Source organism: Eumetopias jubatus, unplaced genomic scaffold (genome assembly GCF_037043125.1).
Source record: "Eumetopias jubatus isolate StellerSeaLion01/CBP00866 unplaced genomic scaffold, mEumJub1_p1.0 scaffold_2, whole genome shotgun sequence".
NCBI classification, from domain to species: Eukaryota; Metazoa; Chordata; class Mammalia; order Carnivora; family Otariidae; genus Eumetopias; species Eumetopias jubatus.
In genome coordinates this window covers 132,257,329-132,275,535 of record NW_028274808.1, presented here as the reverse complement: position 1 = coordinate 132,275,535, position 18,207 = coordinate 132,257,329, and the positions used below count along the sequence as shown (strand labels likewise).

The 18,207-nt window shown below is 38.7% G+C and overlaps 1 protein-coding gene across 5 annotated transcripts in view; it reads left to right on the top strand.

The window, feature by feature from the left end:
• AFF1 (ALF transcription elongation factor 1) overlaps positions 1-18,207 on the top strand; it is a 201,251-nt gene that overhangs the window by 130,940 nt on the left and 52,104 nt on the right. For 4 of the 5 annotated variants that reach the window (XM_088021117.1, XM_088021113.1, XM_088021116.1 and 1 more), the window contains one exon: positions 17,366-17,410. In XM_088021117.1, coding sequence (XP_087877243.1) covers positions 17,366-17,410 — 45 coding nt within the window. The remainder of the gene's footprint in view (positions 1-17,365; positions 17,411-18,207) is intronic. The other variant, XM_088021114.1, reaches the window with a different exon arrangement.

Here is an 18,207-nt window from a genome sequence, read left to right as displayed (position 1 = left end):
GAACCTCCATACTGTTTTCCAGAGGGATTGCACCAGCTTGCATTCCCACCAACAGTGCAGGAGGGTTCCCCTTTCTCCACATCCCCGCCAACATCTGTCATTTCCTGACTTGTTAATTTTAGCCATTCTGACTGGCGTGAGGTGGTATCTCACTGAGGTTTTGATTTGGATTTCCCTGATGCCGAGTGATGTTGAGCACTTTTTCATGTGTCTGTTGGCCATTTGGATGTCTTCTTTGGAAAAATGTCTGTTCATGTCTTCTGCCCATTTCTTGATTGGATTATTTGTTCTTTGGGTGTTGAGTTTGATAAGTTCTTTATAGATTTTGGATACTAGCCCTTTATCTGATACGTCATTTGCAAATATCTTCTCCCATTCTGTCGGTTGTCTTTTGGTTTTGTGGACTGTTTCTTTTGCTGTGCAAAAGCTTTTTATCTTGATGAAATCCCAATAGTTCATTTTTGCCCTTGCTTCCCTTGCCTTTGGCGATGTTTCTAGGAAGAAGTTGCTGCGGCTGAGGTTGAAGAGGTTGCTACCTGTGTTCTCCTTTAGGATTTTGATGGACTCCTGTCTCACGTTTAGGTCTTTCAACCATTTTGAGTCTGTTTTTGTGTGTGGTGTAAGGAAATGGTCCAGTTTCATTCTTCTGCATGTGGCTGTCCAGTTTTCCCAACACCATTTGTTGAAGAGACTATCTTTTTGCCATTGGACATTCTTTCCTGCTTTGTCAAAGATAAGTTGACCATAGAGTTGAGGGTCCATTTCTGGGCTCTCGATTCTGTTCCATTGATCTATGTGTCTGTTTTTGTGCCAGTACCATACTGTCTTGATGATGACAGCTTTGTAATAGAGCTGGAAGTCCGGAATTGTGATGCCGCCAGCTTTGCTTTTCTTTTTCAATATTCCTCTGGCTATTCGGGGTCTCTTCTGGTTCCATACAAATTTTAGGATTATTTGTTCCATTTCTTTGAAAAAAGTGGATGGTATTTTAATGGGGATTGCATTGAATGTGTAGATTGCTCTAGGTAGCATTGACATCTTCACAATGTTGGTTCTCCCAATCCATGAGCATGGAACATTTTTCCATTTCTTTGTGTCTTCTTCAATTTCTTTCCTGAGTATTTTATAGTTTTCTGAGTACAGATCCTTTGCCTCTTTGGTTAAATTTATTCCTAGGTATCTTATGGTTTTGGGTGCAATTGTAAATGGGATCGACTCCTTGATTTGTCTCTCTTCTGTCTTGTTGTTGGTGTATAGGAATGCCACTGATTTCTGTGCATTGATTTTTATATCCTGCTACCTTACTGAATTCCTGTATGAGTTCTAGCAGTTTTGGGTTTTCCACATACAGTATCATATCATCTGCAAAGAGTGAGAGTTTGACTTCCTCTTTGCCGATTTGGATGCCTTTGATTTCTTTTTGTTGTCTGATTGCTGTGGCTAGGACTTCTAATACTGTGTTGAATAGCAGTGGTGAGAGTGGACATCCCTGCCGCGTTCCTGACCTTAGGGGAAAAGCTCTAAGGTTTTCCCCATTGAGAATGATATTTGCTGTAGGTTTTTCATAGATGGCTTTTATGATATTGAGGTATGTACCCTCTATCCTTATACTCTGAAGAGTTTTGATCAAGAAAGGATGCTGTACTTTGTCAAATGCTTTTTCTGCATCTATTGAGAGGATCATATGGTTCTTGTTCTTTGTTTTATTAATATATTGTGTCACATTGATTGATTTGTGGATGTTGAACCAACCTTGCAGCCCAGGGGTAAATCCCACTTGGTCGTGGTGAATAATCCTTTTAATGTACTGTTGGATCCTATTGGCTAGTATTTTGGTGAGAATTTTTGCATCCATGTTCATCAAGGATATTGGTCTGTAATTCTCCTTTTTGATGGGGTCTTTGTCTGGTTTTGGGATCAAGGTAATGCTGGCCTCATAAAATGAGTTTAGAAATTTTCCTTCCATTTCTATTTTTTGGAACAGTTTCAGGAGAATAGGTATTAATTCTTCTTTAAATGTCTGATAGAATTCCCCTGGGAAGCCATCTGGCCCCGGGCTTTTGTTTCTTGGGAGATTGTTGATGACTGCTTCAATTTCCTTAGTGGCTATAGGTCTGTTCAAGTTTTCTATTTCTTCCTGGTTCAATTTTGGTAGTTGATACATCTCTAGGAATGCACCCATTTCTTCCAGGTTATCTAATTTGCCTGCATGGAGTTGCTCATAATATGTTCTTATAATTGTTTGTATTTCTTTGGTGTTGGTTGTGATCTCTCCTCTTTCATTCATGATTTTGTTGATTTGGGTCATTTCTCTTTTCTTTTTGATAAGTCTGGCCAGGGGTTTATCAATCTTGTTAATTCTTTCAAAGAACCAGCTCCTAGTTTCGTTGATCTGTTCTACTCTTCTTTTGGTTTCTAGTTCATTGATTTCTGCTCTGATCTTTATTATTTCTCTTCTCCTGCTGGGTTTAGGCTTTATTTGCTGTTCTTTTTCCAGCTCCTTTAGGTGTAGGGTTAGGTTGTGTATTTGAGACCTTTCTTGTTTCTTGAGAAAGGCTTGTATTGCTATATACTTTCCTTTTGAGAGAATTTTATTAAGGAAACAATGTTTGACATTGAGATGCCTCTTAAAAGTTTTACTAAAAGAGATAATAAAACAGATAAGACTTGCCTGCTCTGGAGCCTCTCTAAAACTCTTCAGGTTCATTTAATGTTACTGGGTAGACAGCAGTATTGTGGCAATATAAATAATACTGCTTATTTTTACAGATGATTCGGCTGTATACCAGTTGAAGAACTTTAAACTGAAAGGACTTTTTAAATAGCGTGTGCCCCTTCCCATCCGCATCCCACAAACTGGCACTGTGATTATGATAATGTCAGTAAAAAAGTGACCTGGGCTTCAAGAGCATCTTCCCAGCAGACCATGTGCCAGGTGTAAGAATAGTCAGGAGGACCACAGTTGGATTTATGTACAACTGAGATGTAATTTACTTCTGCTGATTTGATCCTCCTTTCTCTTAAAGACAGTTTTCAAAAAGGAGTTGGTTTTGTTACTGTTAGAATGGTCCACTATTTTTCACAATCTCTCTTCTCTGGCACCTAGATTTTGTATTCTAGGAAAACAGGAACAACAGTAAATGCAAGAATATTGTGAGTTGTGACAGATGGGGTTGACTTACCTTTGCCTTAAAACACTTAAAAAGTTGGAGTCTTGGGTCAAGGGCTCTGGGTTAAAGTCAAGAGTACTTTTAAAACTTCATGGCAGGTGTGTGTCAGTGTTGAGGGGATGAGAAGAGCGAAATACCGAGATGAAGAAAGTTGTGAGGAGAGGGTTACTGTTTCTTGTATTCAAAATGGGCATAAACTGTTCCTGCTGCAACTTTAGAATTGTGATCATATATAGTCTGAATGCTTAAAATGCTTTATTATTTTTTTAAAGGCAGTTCTTTTTTTTTTAAGATTCTATTAGAGAGAGAGAGAGAGACAGACAGACAGACAGCATGGGGGGGCAGAGGGAGAAGCCGACTCCCTGCTGAGCAGGGAGCCGGACATGGGGCTCAATCCCAGGACCCTGAGATCATGACCTGAATTGACAGACACTTAACGGACTGAGCCACCCAGGCGCCCCATTAAAATGCTTTAAATTCAGCATGTATTAGGGGCGCCTGGGTGGCTCAGTTGGTTAGGCATCCAACTCAATTTCAGCTCAGGTCGTGATCTCAGGGTCGTGGGATCAAGCCCGCATTGGGCTCTCTGCTCAGCGGGAAGCCTGCTTCTCCCTCTCCCACTCTCCCTGCTTGTGTTCCCTCTCTTGCTATGTCTTTCTCTGTCAAATAAATAAGTAAAATCTTAAAAAAAAAAAAAGTTACATTTCAAAGTATGCTTCATGCAAATGAACATGGTTTTTACATCCTTTCTAATGACATTAATAATGTTTTCAAATGGAACAACCATTCTTATGTGTTACAAATGTGAAATATTGAATTAATAACAACTACTTATAATCCATTCAGGAATTTTAAAAAATATAGTGCTAATTCTACAAATTCTCCTTTGCCACTCATGCGTGCTCTCTCTCTTTCTCAAATAAGTAAATAAATAACATCTTAAAAAAATTAGCAGGTATTAGGGCGCCTGGGTGGCTCAGTTGGTTGAGCGACTGCCTTCGGCTCGGGTCATGATCCCGGAGTGCCGGGATCGAGTCCCACATCGGGCTCCCTGCTCGGCAGGGAGTCTGCTCCTCCCTCTGACCCTCTTCCCTCTCGTGCTATCTCTCATTCTCTCTCTCTCAAATAAATAAATAAAAAATCTTAAAAAAAAAATTAGCAGGTATTAGAGTGCATTTCTTTTATAAGTAAAGAATGTTTTCCCTTGGCACATATGAAATATCTAGGATCTATGCAATAATAAAATTTATTTTTTTGAGAGCCACAGCATGTGCTGGGGGAGGGGCAGAGGGAGAAGGAAAAAGAGAATTCCAAGCAGGCTCTACTACATTCAGTATGGAGCTGGACGTGGGGCTCTATCTGACCCCGGAGATGGTGACCTGAGCTGAAATCAAGAGTGAGATGCTCAACCGACTGAACCACCCAGGCGTCCTGCAAGAATAAAATTTTTATATATATTTATCCTGCCCCTTGCATTTATATATTAAAAAAATATTTTATATATTAAAAAAAAACACTAGCACTTGTTGAGTGACTAAGTATTTGTTCAAAACATTGTTATTAAACTGTTTCACTTTGACCAGCACAGTAAATCACTTTATGAGATGAGCTTTACTGGAAGCTTGATGCAATTTGTCTAAACTTTCAGATCAAATTTACATACAAAGATAATGCAGGAAAACGAAAAGATTATTGTTCATCAGAGAGTCAGTGGAATTAGTAAACTTTTCTTCTAAAAAAGAATGACTGAATCTGTTTTTTTTTTGCTGTTTAAAAAAAATTTTTTTTAAATTTTATAATGTTAGTCACCATACATTACATCATTAGTTTTTGATGTAGTGTTCCATGATTCATTGTTTGCGTATAACACCCAGTGCTCCATTCAGTACGTGTCCTCTTCAATACCCATCACCAGGCTAACCCATCTCCTAACCCCCGCTGAATCTGGTTCTTAATAGATTATAGAAAAGCAAAATTATCTCTTAAATATAGGTGCTCTTTGATGATAGGATTAAATAAGTGATTTGTAACCATCATAATACTACAGTCTTATATGAATTGTACTTTCCCAGAATGATCTTTGGTCCTTTTTCTAGACCCTGGCAAGTAACCTGGTTGTTTGTTGCGGCGGGGGGAGGATTTACTTGTTCAGAATTAGATATAAAGGGCAAGGCCATCTTTATTTTCCTTCTCTCCTCTGTTTATTATAGTATCAGTAATCCCCAAGGTAGTTTGAAGCTCACATTGCTTCCTCAGAGCATATATGCCTGCTTCAGTAATTTTCTTTCCTTTTTTTTCATTGGGTTCTGTTTTTTGTTTTTTAAAAGTCATCATGCCAGGAGACAGACAACCAACACCTAGCCCGGAGGGGACTGTTGAGATTACTCTTGGAATAAACCCAAGATAAAATCTTTATGTTCTTTCAGACAAAGCATGGATTAAATGGCTTATCTTATTCATATGACTTCAGTTTCTTTCAACCTAATCCAGAAACTGATGGAAAGTTTTTTTCTGGTGCCTCTCTAGTCCTAGCTTTTGCTCAGCTACGGAAAAAAAAAAAAAAAGTCCAGTCACCCCTATGTAACATAGAATTAGACATGGTTCCTGAACATTGTTTGCCACTTAAGTTTGATGGACACATACACTCAAAGGAGGAGCAGTAATGCAGGTTTATGTATCTATAAATCCAGTCATGGTTGACAAAGTAATTTAGTAGTGTTGTTTTAGACTCAAAACCATCAGTTAATATTTGTGAGAGAGTGCTCGTGTGTGTGTGTGTGTGTGTGTGTGTGAGAGAGAGCGAGAGCGCGAGTACACACAGGAGCGAGAAGGGGGGGTGGGGATGGGAATAAGCATGGTCATAAAACATCACACTACAGTGTAACACCCTCCCTATAGTGATATATTTTAATTGAAAGACTATTCATGCATTCTAAATTAATGTACCCACTCAAAAGTAAAAATTAAATCTCTCTTAGAAAAAACTGTTGAGATTGTTTTAGTGAATAGAATTGCTTGTGGAAGGAATAGATCATATAGTTTGGTCCATTTGAAAGAACTTGTCAGTTTATTATCACTGGAACGGAACCAGTATATGTCTAGACTTGTTCTTTGAGATGCTTCTTTCTTGCTTTCCTTCCTTCCTTCCTTCCTTCCATCCTTCCTTCCTTCCTTTTTTTTTAAGCAGTGCCTTTTTAGCCAGTCTTACTAAATCATTCACGGTTGCTACGTCCACAGTGGGCTTCATGGGGTCTCATGTGATCGTTCATGAAAGGTACAATGTTTTCAAGTCTTAAGAGCATTGGGGATTTCTGATACCTTATTGCATGGTGAATGGTAGTGGTTCACAGGCAAAAGTTAGAAAGTTGGTGAATAACCGAGATAAGACATAAGTACTATCAAACAATGGTAAGTTTTTTACATTTGTTTTTCATCCAGGTACTTGTTTTTAAGTCAGTTTAAACCTATCTCAGGTAGATCCCCTTCCTCTTAACTTTTACACCAAGAAAACTAGTTGACATCATCATAAATAATATCTACTGAAGACATTTCTGTATATAATGCACAAACATAAAATAGTATTTTTTTTTTAAATAACTGTTGGGGCGCCTGGGTGGCTCAGTCTTTAAGTGTCTGCCTTCGCCTCACATCATGATCCTGGGGTCCTGGGATTGAGCCCCGCATCGGGCTCCCTGCTCAGCGGGAAGCCTGCTTCTCCCTCTCCCACTGTGTCTCTCGCTGTCAAATAAATAAAATCTTAAAAAATAAATAAATAAAAAATAGGAGCTGTTACATGTGGCTCTACAAAAGCCTTGCAAATACATTAAAATGTACACACTCAGGTGATGTTAGGAAAATAATAGTAATAAAATAAATGAAACCAACACTTTTAGTACTCCCCTCATATTCATTTGTACATTTAGATGAAGGAAGTTTAAACAATTATATATGTGGAGAAGGCTACTCATTGTCCATATTTTTATTTATTTAAACCATATCTTAAGAACTAAATCCTAGGTTCTATAATGAAAAGAGACTTTGTTTTAGTAGAGATCTAAACAGAATTTCCAGACTATTTTAAGTAGTTCAGTTAATACAAATTATGAGCTTTTATAAATTTTACACATTTTAGAAAAATAAATTATCTTAAAGACACTAAAGCAAATTAGGTAAAATGAAAGTGACTGGAAAGGAACAATAAACTATTTGTATTGATCTTTAAAAGTTCAAAATACTTCTTGTGAGGTTTTATAAGTTTCAGTAATGATATTTAGGGTTCTTTTCACTTTTAGTTTTGCTTTAGTTCGTGAAAGACAAGGAAATAATAATTTGCCTATTTAATAAAGCAGTTTACCTAAAGGTAAACTTTTTAAAAATCAGGAATATTAGCTCTTGTTTAATAAGTGAAGTGAATTGGGGTGCCACTCCATCTTCCAAGCTTCCAGCATTCTTCTTCCGTGTTTATCCCTGGAGTATTTCTTGATGTCCTATATCAAGGAGACACATGCCTTTCCTTACCTCAACCCAAGCATGCCTGAAGTACCCCCCCCCACTAGTCATGATCTCCTGTTACTCTCACATCTCATACTTTGCTCTGGGAAATTCACATCCCCAAATTGCACTCAGGAAACTACTCCTTGGGTGAAAAGCATCTGATGGGGTTGGTGGTGGTGATGGAATTTTCTTATAATAGTTTTTTTTTTAAGATTTATTTTTTGACAGAGAGAGAGGGAACACAAGTGTGGGGGGGTGGGCAGTGGGAGAGGGAGAAGCAGGCTTCCCGCAGAGCAGGGAGCCCGATGCGGGGCTAGATCCCAGGACCCTGGGATCATGACCTGAGCTAAAGGCAGACACTTCACGACTGAGCCACCCAGGCGTCCCAGGATTTCTGTGTCTTAGAAAGTGTCATTGTTCTGTGAAGATATCTGGAATGTTACAGATGTGAACAAACATATATTTCTAATATATAGGAGAAAGAGAATTCAGCATAAAATACTCCATACTTTTTGGTAAGCGTATGTTTCTGAATTTTGTCAGAGATGCCATGAAATGACAAAATCACATTCATTTCACAAATACTACTTGTACATCTGTGTTAGTCCAGAATTATGCTGAGGTCCTGGGAGACACAGAGATGAATAAATCCCAGATCCCACCAAATAGGAAACAAGCCTGCGGAAAGCAAATGAAAACACCAAGGGCTGTCTTTCGGAGTTGAAGGTGGGTAGAGAGTGAAGGATAAGAAGACTTCCAGAAAAGGTCTGCCAGTGTTTGTGACACCCCTGTTTCGACATGACCACTCTTTCTAGATCCTCCAATATGAGTAGAAAGTATGGTCTTTCCACAGTAAATTTTTGTTGGATGATAACTGTAGGTGACCTGTATAGATCCCTTATCATTTAAAATAATCTTGTCCTTTATCAATCTCTTTCCTTCTTTCCTTGAAGAATTTATTTGGAGAGCTATAGATAGAGATTTCTGTAATTAGCATAACATTAATTGTGGTAGTCTTTATGTGTGGCTTTAAAAAAGGGTTTGGCCTTAAAAAAGGGTTCCAAGGAAATGTGAGTGATTCTTTGCTACATATTAGAATGTATCACATTTTAAAAGCTATTCAAAACCTTTCCATTATTTGAAAATATTTGGGGAGAAATGGGAGGGTGTTTAATTTTAGAATTTAACAGTTAAAGTTGTCTGCAATTTACATAATACTATTATACTGTTAAGAGTGCCCTGTTCCATCTTATAGCTCATTGTTCCTCCTTTCATATTAACAATCTATAGCTTTCCTTTTTTTTTTTTTTTAAGATTTTATTTATTTATTTGACAGAGAGAGAGAGAGCACACAAGCAGAGGGAGAGGGAGAAGCAGGCTCCCTGATGAGCAGGGAGCCAAATACAGGACTCGATCCCAGGACCCTGGGATCATGACCTGAGCCAAAGGCAGACGCTTAACAGCTGAGGCATCCCAATCTATGGCTTCCTTTTTAAAAATATTTGTCCTCTAAGTATGCCTGCTAAATCTGTCTAGGGATCTTAAAAATTCTTCTAAAATACCGGGTGTGGAAGTAGACATTTAGGTAGTTGCCCAACGGGCATGATGCTTCTGAAGAAGTAATATTCCTAGCACCTTTATACCTGTCCCAGCCTAAGTAGGCACACCCAAGTAGTATGAGCATGTTCTTGTAATAGCCTCGCTGTTGAGGTAATTTACTATGTATTCACAGAATAAAATTAATTTTGTGTCAAAACCTTGCTCAGGCAGGCCTTTTGGTTTCCTTCTCTAATCTGTCTCTTGGAAATGCTGATTGTGGCATCTTCATGATAAATGTCTGCATTTATTTATATTACGTCTATTGTCTTATTTCTTCCTCACAGCAATCGTGTGAGGTTTTGTGTATATCATATGTGGCTTCTCAGTATTTAAGTATGACTGATCTTAAAAAAGCAAACCCAAACAGTGCACTCCTTTCAAGGACTTTGTAGGTTAGTTTGGGAAGAAAGAGTGAATTAGCTAACAAACACTGGACCAGGCCTTAACAGTAGTCCCAGGTTTCCACAGGAACACCTTGCAGTCAGTCTGTGATGGAAGGCTGACTGCAAATCCGCGAGCAGCTAGGTGCGCTGAGTGTTAGTTGGGGCAAGCCCAGAGCAGCGAGGAAGAAGCTGGGAACAGAGGCCCATAGGTGTGTGTTTGGGAGAAGGAATGACATTTAGTGGAAGACTAATAGAAAGTAAAGATAAATGTGGCAGAAGACATTTGACTGTACTTTGAGTAAAAATTTTTATCCCTATTTTAAAAAAATCTCAGCCTAATTATGTTTTTATTTATGAATAGGTAATGTATTTCGTGATTCAGAATTTAAAGGATAAAAATATGTAGATAGAAAATCTTCCCACTGCTCCCCCACCCCACCACCTAATTCTCCCTCCGGAAGCAACTGATGTGACAGGCTTCTTCTCGGCCACGTTCCTAGTGGTGTTTCATGCGTCGTTAGTAACTCCACGTACATGTTCTCCAAATACATAGTATTTCTCTGTAAGGGGCGTGTACCACAGTTTTCTTAGCCAGTTACCCCTAGAAGGGCATTTAGATTGTTCCCAATATCTTAACTGTTTGCAAACTAGGCTGAAGTGAATAACTGTGTACACATATCGGTGTGTATGTGTAGAAGTTGGTGCTAGAAGTCACACTGCTGTGTCAGAGTACGGGAAATTAGAATTTGGGGGCTGTTGCCTGGTGTCTTCAGATGTTGTCACCCATTACCCCCCCCAGCTGGGGCAGTGGGGTGCCTGTTCCCTCATATCTATCTTATGGACACAGTATTGTCCGTTTTTTGTTTTGCTAGTCAGGTGAAAAATAGTTTCTAAGAGTAGTCCTAATATTTTTAAGGAGGAAACAGTGCAAAGCAATTTCCCTTTTGTCCCCAGTATGTTTATTTCCAGTAGTCTGTTACTTAAGACCTTGACTTCTAATTCGGACAAACTACAGTGTTTAAGAAGTCTCTGAAGCTAAAATCTGGATATTTATTTTCATGTTCTGAGTTCTGAGCCTTGAAAGCATACCAGCAGATGTGTGTTGGTTAGGATTGGTAATATTATCCCTTTATCACCATGAGGAAGTAGTCCCAAAGAAAGTTGAATCTACTGCAGAATTGAAGAGCCAGTCCTCAGCAGGTCCAGAGCTAGAATCCAAGATCTTCTGGCTTCCTTCCTCAGCATGCTGCCTTTGTGCCCTGCAGTTCCTTGTTAGTGATAACTAAGGCGTTTTGAGAACAGCCTTGTTACAAAAGTGCTGCTCTGTTGAAACTTGAGAGACTTAAGACACAGGGTTGCGAGGGGCTCCTGGTTTCAGCGGTGAGGTAGAGTTTTTCCGTCCAGCTCTCTTTGGCTTATTAAAACAAACTGTGTCACGCTTAGAAGACATTCACGAACATATTTTATTTTGGTATCAGGGCATTTCCTTAGGATTACACAGTGTCATTCCAAGAGGAGTGAGAAATCAGACCGAGGCTAGCGTGGCTGCCTTTTCTGGTCTGATGCACCTCAAGTACTAAGAGGTGCTTAAATCTGAATACCAAAGCGCTCCTTTGCACAAACAGGCAAAACGTTGTTCTTAAGGACAACCGGAGTTACATCCCCTCCTTAAAATGCCAAAATGTTTGTCTCTTGCTTGGAGGTTGAGGTGTTTGGAAAGGTAGTTTTAACACTGTTATGAACCCAGGCTCAGTCACTCCAGAGCATTGTGTGACTTTGGACATGTAACTTAATTTCTCTAGAATTCAGTCTCATTTTAAAAAAATGGGATAATACCTACCATAGAGGTTGACAGGAGAGTTGGAACGTTATACAGAATTCCCTCAGATTTATTTTGTTGTTGCCAAAGTATAATTGACATACAATATTATATTTCAGTTATACAACATAGTGATTCAACCTTTATATACATTATGGAGTGATCACCACAATAAATCTAGCTACCATGTGTCACTATACAAAGTTGTTACCTGTTATTAACTATATTCCCTATGCTGTACATTTCATCCTGTGTCTTATTTTATAACTGGAAGTCTGTAGCTCTTAATCCCTTTCCCTTAGCCACCCCCCCATCTCCCTTCCCTCTGGCAACCAAATTGCTCTTTGTATCTATGAGTCTATTTCTGTTTTGTTTTGTTTTTTAGATTCCATATACAGGTAGAATCATACATTATTTGTCTTCCTGTGACTTCTTTGCGTAATACCCTCTAGGTCCATCCATGTTGTGGCACATGGCAAGATTATGTTTTTCTGTGGCGGAGTAATACTCCATTGCATATATATACCACATCTTTATCCATTCATCCATCCATGAATACTTAGGCTGTTTCCCTATCTTGGCTATTGCAAATAATGCTGCAGTAAACGGAGGGGTGCTCCTGTCTTTTCTAATTAGTGTTTTTGTTTTCTTTGGATAAATACCCAGAAGTGGAATTGCTGCATTGTATGCTATTTCTATTTTTAATTTTTTTGAGAAACCTCCACACTGTTTTCATAGCAGCCACACCATTTTGCATTCCCACCAACAGTGCACGAAAGTTCCCTTTTCTCCACATCTTCACCAACACTTGTTATTTCTTGTCTTTTTGATACTAGCCATTCCGATAGGTGTGAGGTGGTAGGGAGCGTCTTTTCATGTGTCAGCCATCTGTATGTCTTCTTTGGAAAAATGTCTATTCAGGTTCTCTGCCCATCTTTTAATTGGGTTGTTTTCTGGATAGTAGTTGTGAGTTCTTTGTGTAGTTTGGGTATTAACCCCTTGTTGGCCGTGTCATTTGCAAATATCCTCTTCTCCCATTCAGTAGGTTGCCTTTTCATTTTGTTGATAGTTTCCCTTACTGTGCAAAAGCTTTTTAGTTTGAGGTGGTCCCATTTATTTATCTTTACTTTTGTTCTTGCCTGAGCAGACAGATCCAAAAAAATATTGCTTGCACCGATGTCCAAGAGATTACTGCCTGTGGTTTTTTTTGTTGTTTTTTTCAGGAGTTTTATGGTTTCCGGTCTCTAATCCATTTCCGAGTTTATTTTTGTGTATGATGTAAGAAGGTGATGCAGTTACATTCTTTTGCATGTAGCTGTCCAGTTTTCCCAGCACCATTTATTTAAGAGACTTTTTCCCATTGTATAGTCTTGCTTCCTTTGTTGAAGATTAATTGACTGTACAAGCATGGTTTTATATTTCTGGATTCTATTCTGGTCTCTTGATCTATGTGTCTGTTTTTGTGCCAGTACCATATTGTTTTGCTTACTATAGCTTTGTAGTATAGTTTGAGATCAGGGAGTGTGATACCTTCAGCTTTGTTCTTTCTCAAGGTTGCTTTGGTTATTTAGGGTCTATTTTGATTCTATACAAATTCTAGTACTATTTGTTCTCCTGTGAAAAATGCCATTGGTGTTTTGATAGAGACAGCACTAAATCTGTAGATTGTTTTGGGTAGTATGGACATTTTAACAATATTCTAGTCTGTGAGCATGATATATCTTTTTATATACTTGTGTTGTCTTCAGTTTCCTTTATCGGTGTCTTACAGTTTTCAGAGTACTGGTCCTTTACTTCTGTGGTTAAATTTATTCCTAGGTGTTTTATTTAGGTTTGTTTTTGGATGTGATTGTAAATGGGATTGTTTTCTTAATTTCTCTTTCTGATAGTTATTAGTATATAGAAATGCAACAGATTTATGTATATTAATTTTATATCCTGAACCTTTATTGAATACATTTATTCTAATAGTTTTTTGGGTGAAGTCTTTAGAGTTTTCTATGTATAGTATGTCATCTGCAAATAAGGACAGTTTTATTTTTTTTCCAATTTGGATGCCTTTTACTTCTTGTCTGATTGCTGTGGCTAGGACTTCCAATACTATGTTGAATAAAAGTGGCAAGAGTGGGCATCCTCATCTTGTTCCTGATCTTAGAGGAAAAGCTTTCAGCTTTTCACAGTTGAATGTAATGTTAGCTGTGGTATTTCATTTTTAAGTTTCTGTAATGAGGGCTGTATCTACAGTCGATGGGGACATTTAGTGTAGTCTCTCCACCCCCGCCTGCTGAGCTAATGGTGTTGCATCTTACAATAGACGGTATCAAATAGAGGAAATAATAGTATGTAAAGAGGTTAATGCCATGTCAGGTACAATATGTATTCAGTAAGTAGCTGCTATCATTTTATTTTTAATTGAATAGAATTATGGTTCCTATGTTAAGGCCATACCCTAGTAGGGAAATGAGGTCAGTCTACACACAGGACACCAGATTTGTGAGGTAGCCACAAGTGGGCAGGAGGGAAGAGCAGCTCCTAGGAACCTAGCTGTTGAATATGAGAGAGGGCAGTGGGATTTGTGGTTTTCAGTGCTAAAGTCACTGTCTACACCATGGAAGCGGGAGCTGGACGAGGAAGGACATGCAAAGTAGAACTTCCTGATTCGTGCAGCTAGCACAGGTTTTCCTTCTTGTTGCTTTTTTATCACTTCTTATTCTTTGTGGCGGTCTTACCTGAAGATCTTCAGCCTTAACGAGGCTGTGCTTTAGAGAGGCTGTTTACTTCCTCTTGGGCTGCAGGGTTTGTTCCAAAGATGCCTGGCTTCTTTGAGGCAGGAGTGGCACAACTCAGCTGGAGACCCTATGGCCAAAGTGGATTTTAAGGGATTAGGCCATAATGGTTTGTTGAACTTCCCCTCCCTTTTTGGAAGGTCTCCTTCCCGTGGCAGACTTGAAGGTGCCAGACTGTATTTTATTAAACAAGGGAGCCTGTCCTTACAGATCTTTCTCTGCAGACACATTTGAAATACCTATACTCTAGTTTAAGAGTCTCTAATTTGGGTGGGAAGACGAGTAGAGATCTGAATCTCAGGTAGATGGAACATAAAATGGGCTCATTTTATACAAGCTATCTTGGAACTTCCCTTCTGTTAAATATAGTTTTAAAAATATATCTTGGTACTCACGGAGGTATAGGTAAAGGGTAAAGGGGCATTTAACTTACTCTTTTTTTCCTTTTTTTTTTTTTTAAAGATTTTATTTGACAGTGACACCGAGAGAGGGAACACAAGCAGAGTGGGTGGGAGAGGGAGAAGCAGGCTTCCCGTGGAGCAAGGAGCCCAATATGGGGCTCGATCCCAGGACCCTGGGACCATGACCTGAGCTGAAGGCAGACGCTTAACGACTGAGCCACCCAGGTGCCCCAACTCTAACTTACTCTTAAAGAGTTCAGTGTAGATGGGTGGGGGAGAAAAATAAAAAACAAATGTGGTAGAATGCCGACATTTGGGGAATCTGGGTGAAGGGTTTGTGGGAATTTTTTTCTATTTTCGTAATTTTTCTGTAAGTATAAAGTTATTTCTAAAGAAAAAGTTGAAAATATCTTGAGTATCTTTCCATGGAAGCCCATACATTTACATTATTATTTTAATTTTCTGTAACATACTGCTGTGTGGATGTACTGTGAAGGTCTTTAGCCAGACTCCTATTTTGGGGCATTTGATTATTTCCGGTTATTTGCCATTATAAACAGTGCTGTGTGGAGGTCTTTAAATATGATAATAATATCCTCATGTATTTGGAATGGAATCCCTGCACTCTTTTGAAATATTCCCACTCTCATAGTGGACCTAATAGGAAAATTCACAGTAAACTAACAAATTAATGCTTGAACCTAAGACCTTATTTACAATTTTAAATGGGTTAAATGTTGACTAGTTAGCAATATTTATCTTACCCAGATATTAATATGAGCTATAGAAAAATTTCTTCAGTTCTGCTTCATGTCTGTAACAAAGCTTTAGAAAAAAAGAATCTTTTAGTGACATGAAGCATCTTGGCTAAGTGTTGACTCCTTGAATAATTACGAAGATTGGAAAGTCTTTTAGCATCCTAAAGTCGTAGCTTTCTCATCTCATTCTGTTGGAAGCGGTGGGCAAATCTTTTTCTCTCTCATTCCAACATGCTTCACTATTTCATTGATTCCCAAACACATTAATTGGATTCCCATTCTCATTCCAGGAACAGACGGGGGATGAGGGGACTGTTTGACCAGAGTCGGTAGTAATATGCTATATGCTCTGTTGTATTGAATTGATTCACCTTCAACTTATAATTGTTACTTTTCCTGATGATGCATGTGAAAAATTGAAACCATAGAGGAGTATTACATTTTACCCTCAGGTCAAAACAGCATTCAGTTCTGTTTCTGACATTTGTACTAAAATGTTTGGTTATTAGTGTTTGGTCCAGTTTTTAGGCATCTCTTAGTGGTTTTGAAAAACAAAAAGCAGGTAAGGAAATGTAGTTAGTGACATGCAGAATGCCTAAAGGCAGATCTGATAGGATGCAGATAAAAGTGATACCTTTGATTCTTTGGTTATACCTTCTAACTTCCTCAAAAATATGAAACTGCAAAAATTCCAGCAAAATTGTTTCCATGAAATTTACATGTTTTAAAACCAGACCCAGGCAGGTTAAATTACATTTGAACATTGACATGTCCGTTCGATTTGATCCCACGACAGTGTGAATGTTGTGTGCTCTTTTCTTTCCTTTTCCTTCATCCTTAAACAAATGGTGGGTTAATGAATCCTAGGTCAGGAATTGGCAACCAATGCTGTATTAAATTACACTCAGATTAGAAATGAGAGCCAGGAAAAGAACCCTTTCATGTCCTGTCCGGCTGTGAGGCAGGTATTGGACCCAAGGGACTGGGAAGACCAGTGCTTTAGGTCTGGTCCACAGGAGGGGTGTGTGTTGTACAGAACTTGCCCAGGGCACTTGGCTCTGAATTGACACAGAGCAAAAAGTTGCTTTTCCAGTGAAAATCATGAGGTCATGGGATTTGTTTCATGTCTCTAGTTAAGGAAAAATGGTGTTTTGTTTCATTTTTTTTAACTTCTCCATTTTCTTTGCACTTAAAAATATAAAGACTGTAAAATGGCATTTTCTAGACACTGTGGTGGTTATACTAGCGGCAACAGCCATCATTTGTTAAGCTGGGAATCAGGAAGAAGTATAAATAGTAGATCTTTCATCCAAGACATGAGGAAATCTGTGTATGTTTGTGTGTACACATGCATGTATATACATGTGCATATATACTTTGAAAATGCTGACTTGAAGGAGGGGTAGAGACATTAGAGTGAATGTCATTACTTTAAAAGACAGTCTTTGGCCGGCTAGATTATTACCCCCAAAATCTAATCTGTCCTTTATTCGATGTTAGCCTCTTTACTGTGGGCTCACTGAGGTGTCCAGATGATTTCCATCCCTGTGTTCATTTTCCTCGGCTGGCTGGATAGATGTTGCTATGAAGCCGCAAGCTGTGACCCCGGTGTTCTCTCTTTCTGCCTCCACTTTCGTTATGTCTGTTATTCCCCTAGATTCACTGATTTACTGATTTTCTTCAAGATATGCATTTTCCTTTGGAAACTTTGACCTGACGTCCGAATTGTCCTCCTGTTGTCTCCAGCAGAACCCTTTCCCCACCCATTAAGTCAGGTTGATCTCTGGTCTTGTTTTCTCCAGAATGTGAAGCTCCTACTACTTAACCAGTAAAAGGTGGCCCCGAGGTGATTGCCCTTGCAAGAGGGTTGCTGTGTGAATCCCAGCGTCCCCTAATAACCATCGCTCGAGCTGTTTGCTTGTGCTAAGCTTTTCCTTCTTGTTTTTCACTTTCAGCAGACCTACTCCAATGAAGTTCATTGTGTTGAAGAGATTCTGAAGGTGAGTTCATTTACTGTCTCTCCATTTGAAGAAATACTGAAGGAGGTAGATGGATATCCATTTACTTTGACTTTAAAGAACGGTTGCCATTCCAAACCCCTTCAAACCATTCCCCTCTTCACACCTTCCAGTGCAAAATAAACCAGAACAGTAATAGAAGGACTCTTAAGAGCCTGAGCTCTCTGACAGATTCTATTAATTAAAACAAAGTCTACAAGCTGCAAGGCATTTGGACCAGAGTTTCAAGACCTCTCTCAGGTTTTTCTGATTGTTGTTCATAAAGACCCATGAGAGTTGTTCACTTCTCAGAAAGTCCTCTGTATTTAAGGGGTTAAACAGTGCTTGATTTATACTCTTAGTGTTTTGTAGGTGACACCTGATATGTATGGCCTCATCTTCAGTGAGGCCATGAATTTTTAAAGGAATAAAAAAAAAAAGAGAGTAAATGGACATCTATAAACCTACCTTGAAGGGTTATTTTTCACTCTAGTTGCTTGAGATGGTGCCATGAACATTTGTGCTGCTTCTACAGATACATTGAACCCATTATCTGTGGGTTCAAGGTTTTTTTGCACAAGGACAACAAATCCCTCCTAGAATTCAGCTCCAGGACAAAATGAATAAATTCTCATGAACCAGCATGCTTTCTTTTTATCAGAGAAGAATTATATAAGCTGTTTAATTTCCCATTTTGGCTTTAATTTCCAGGAAATCTAGAGCTAAATTTAATGCCCGAGTACTATAATTGTGATAACTAAGGGTTTTGTTTCTCATTCCTTTTCTTTGACTTTTAACTT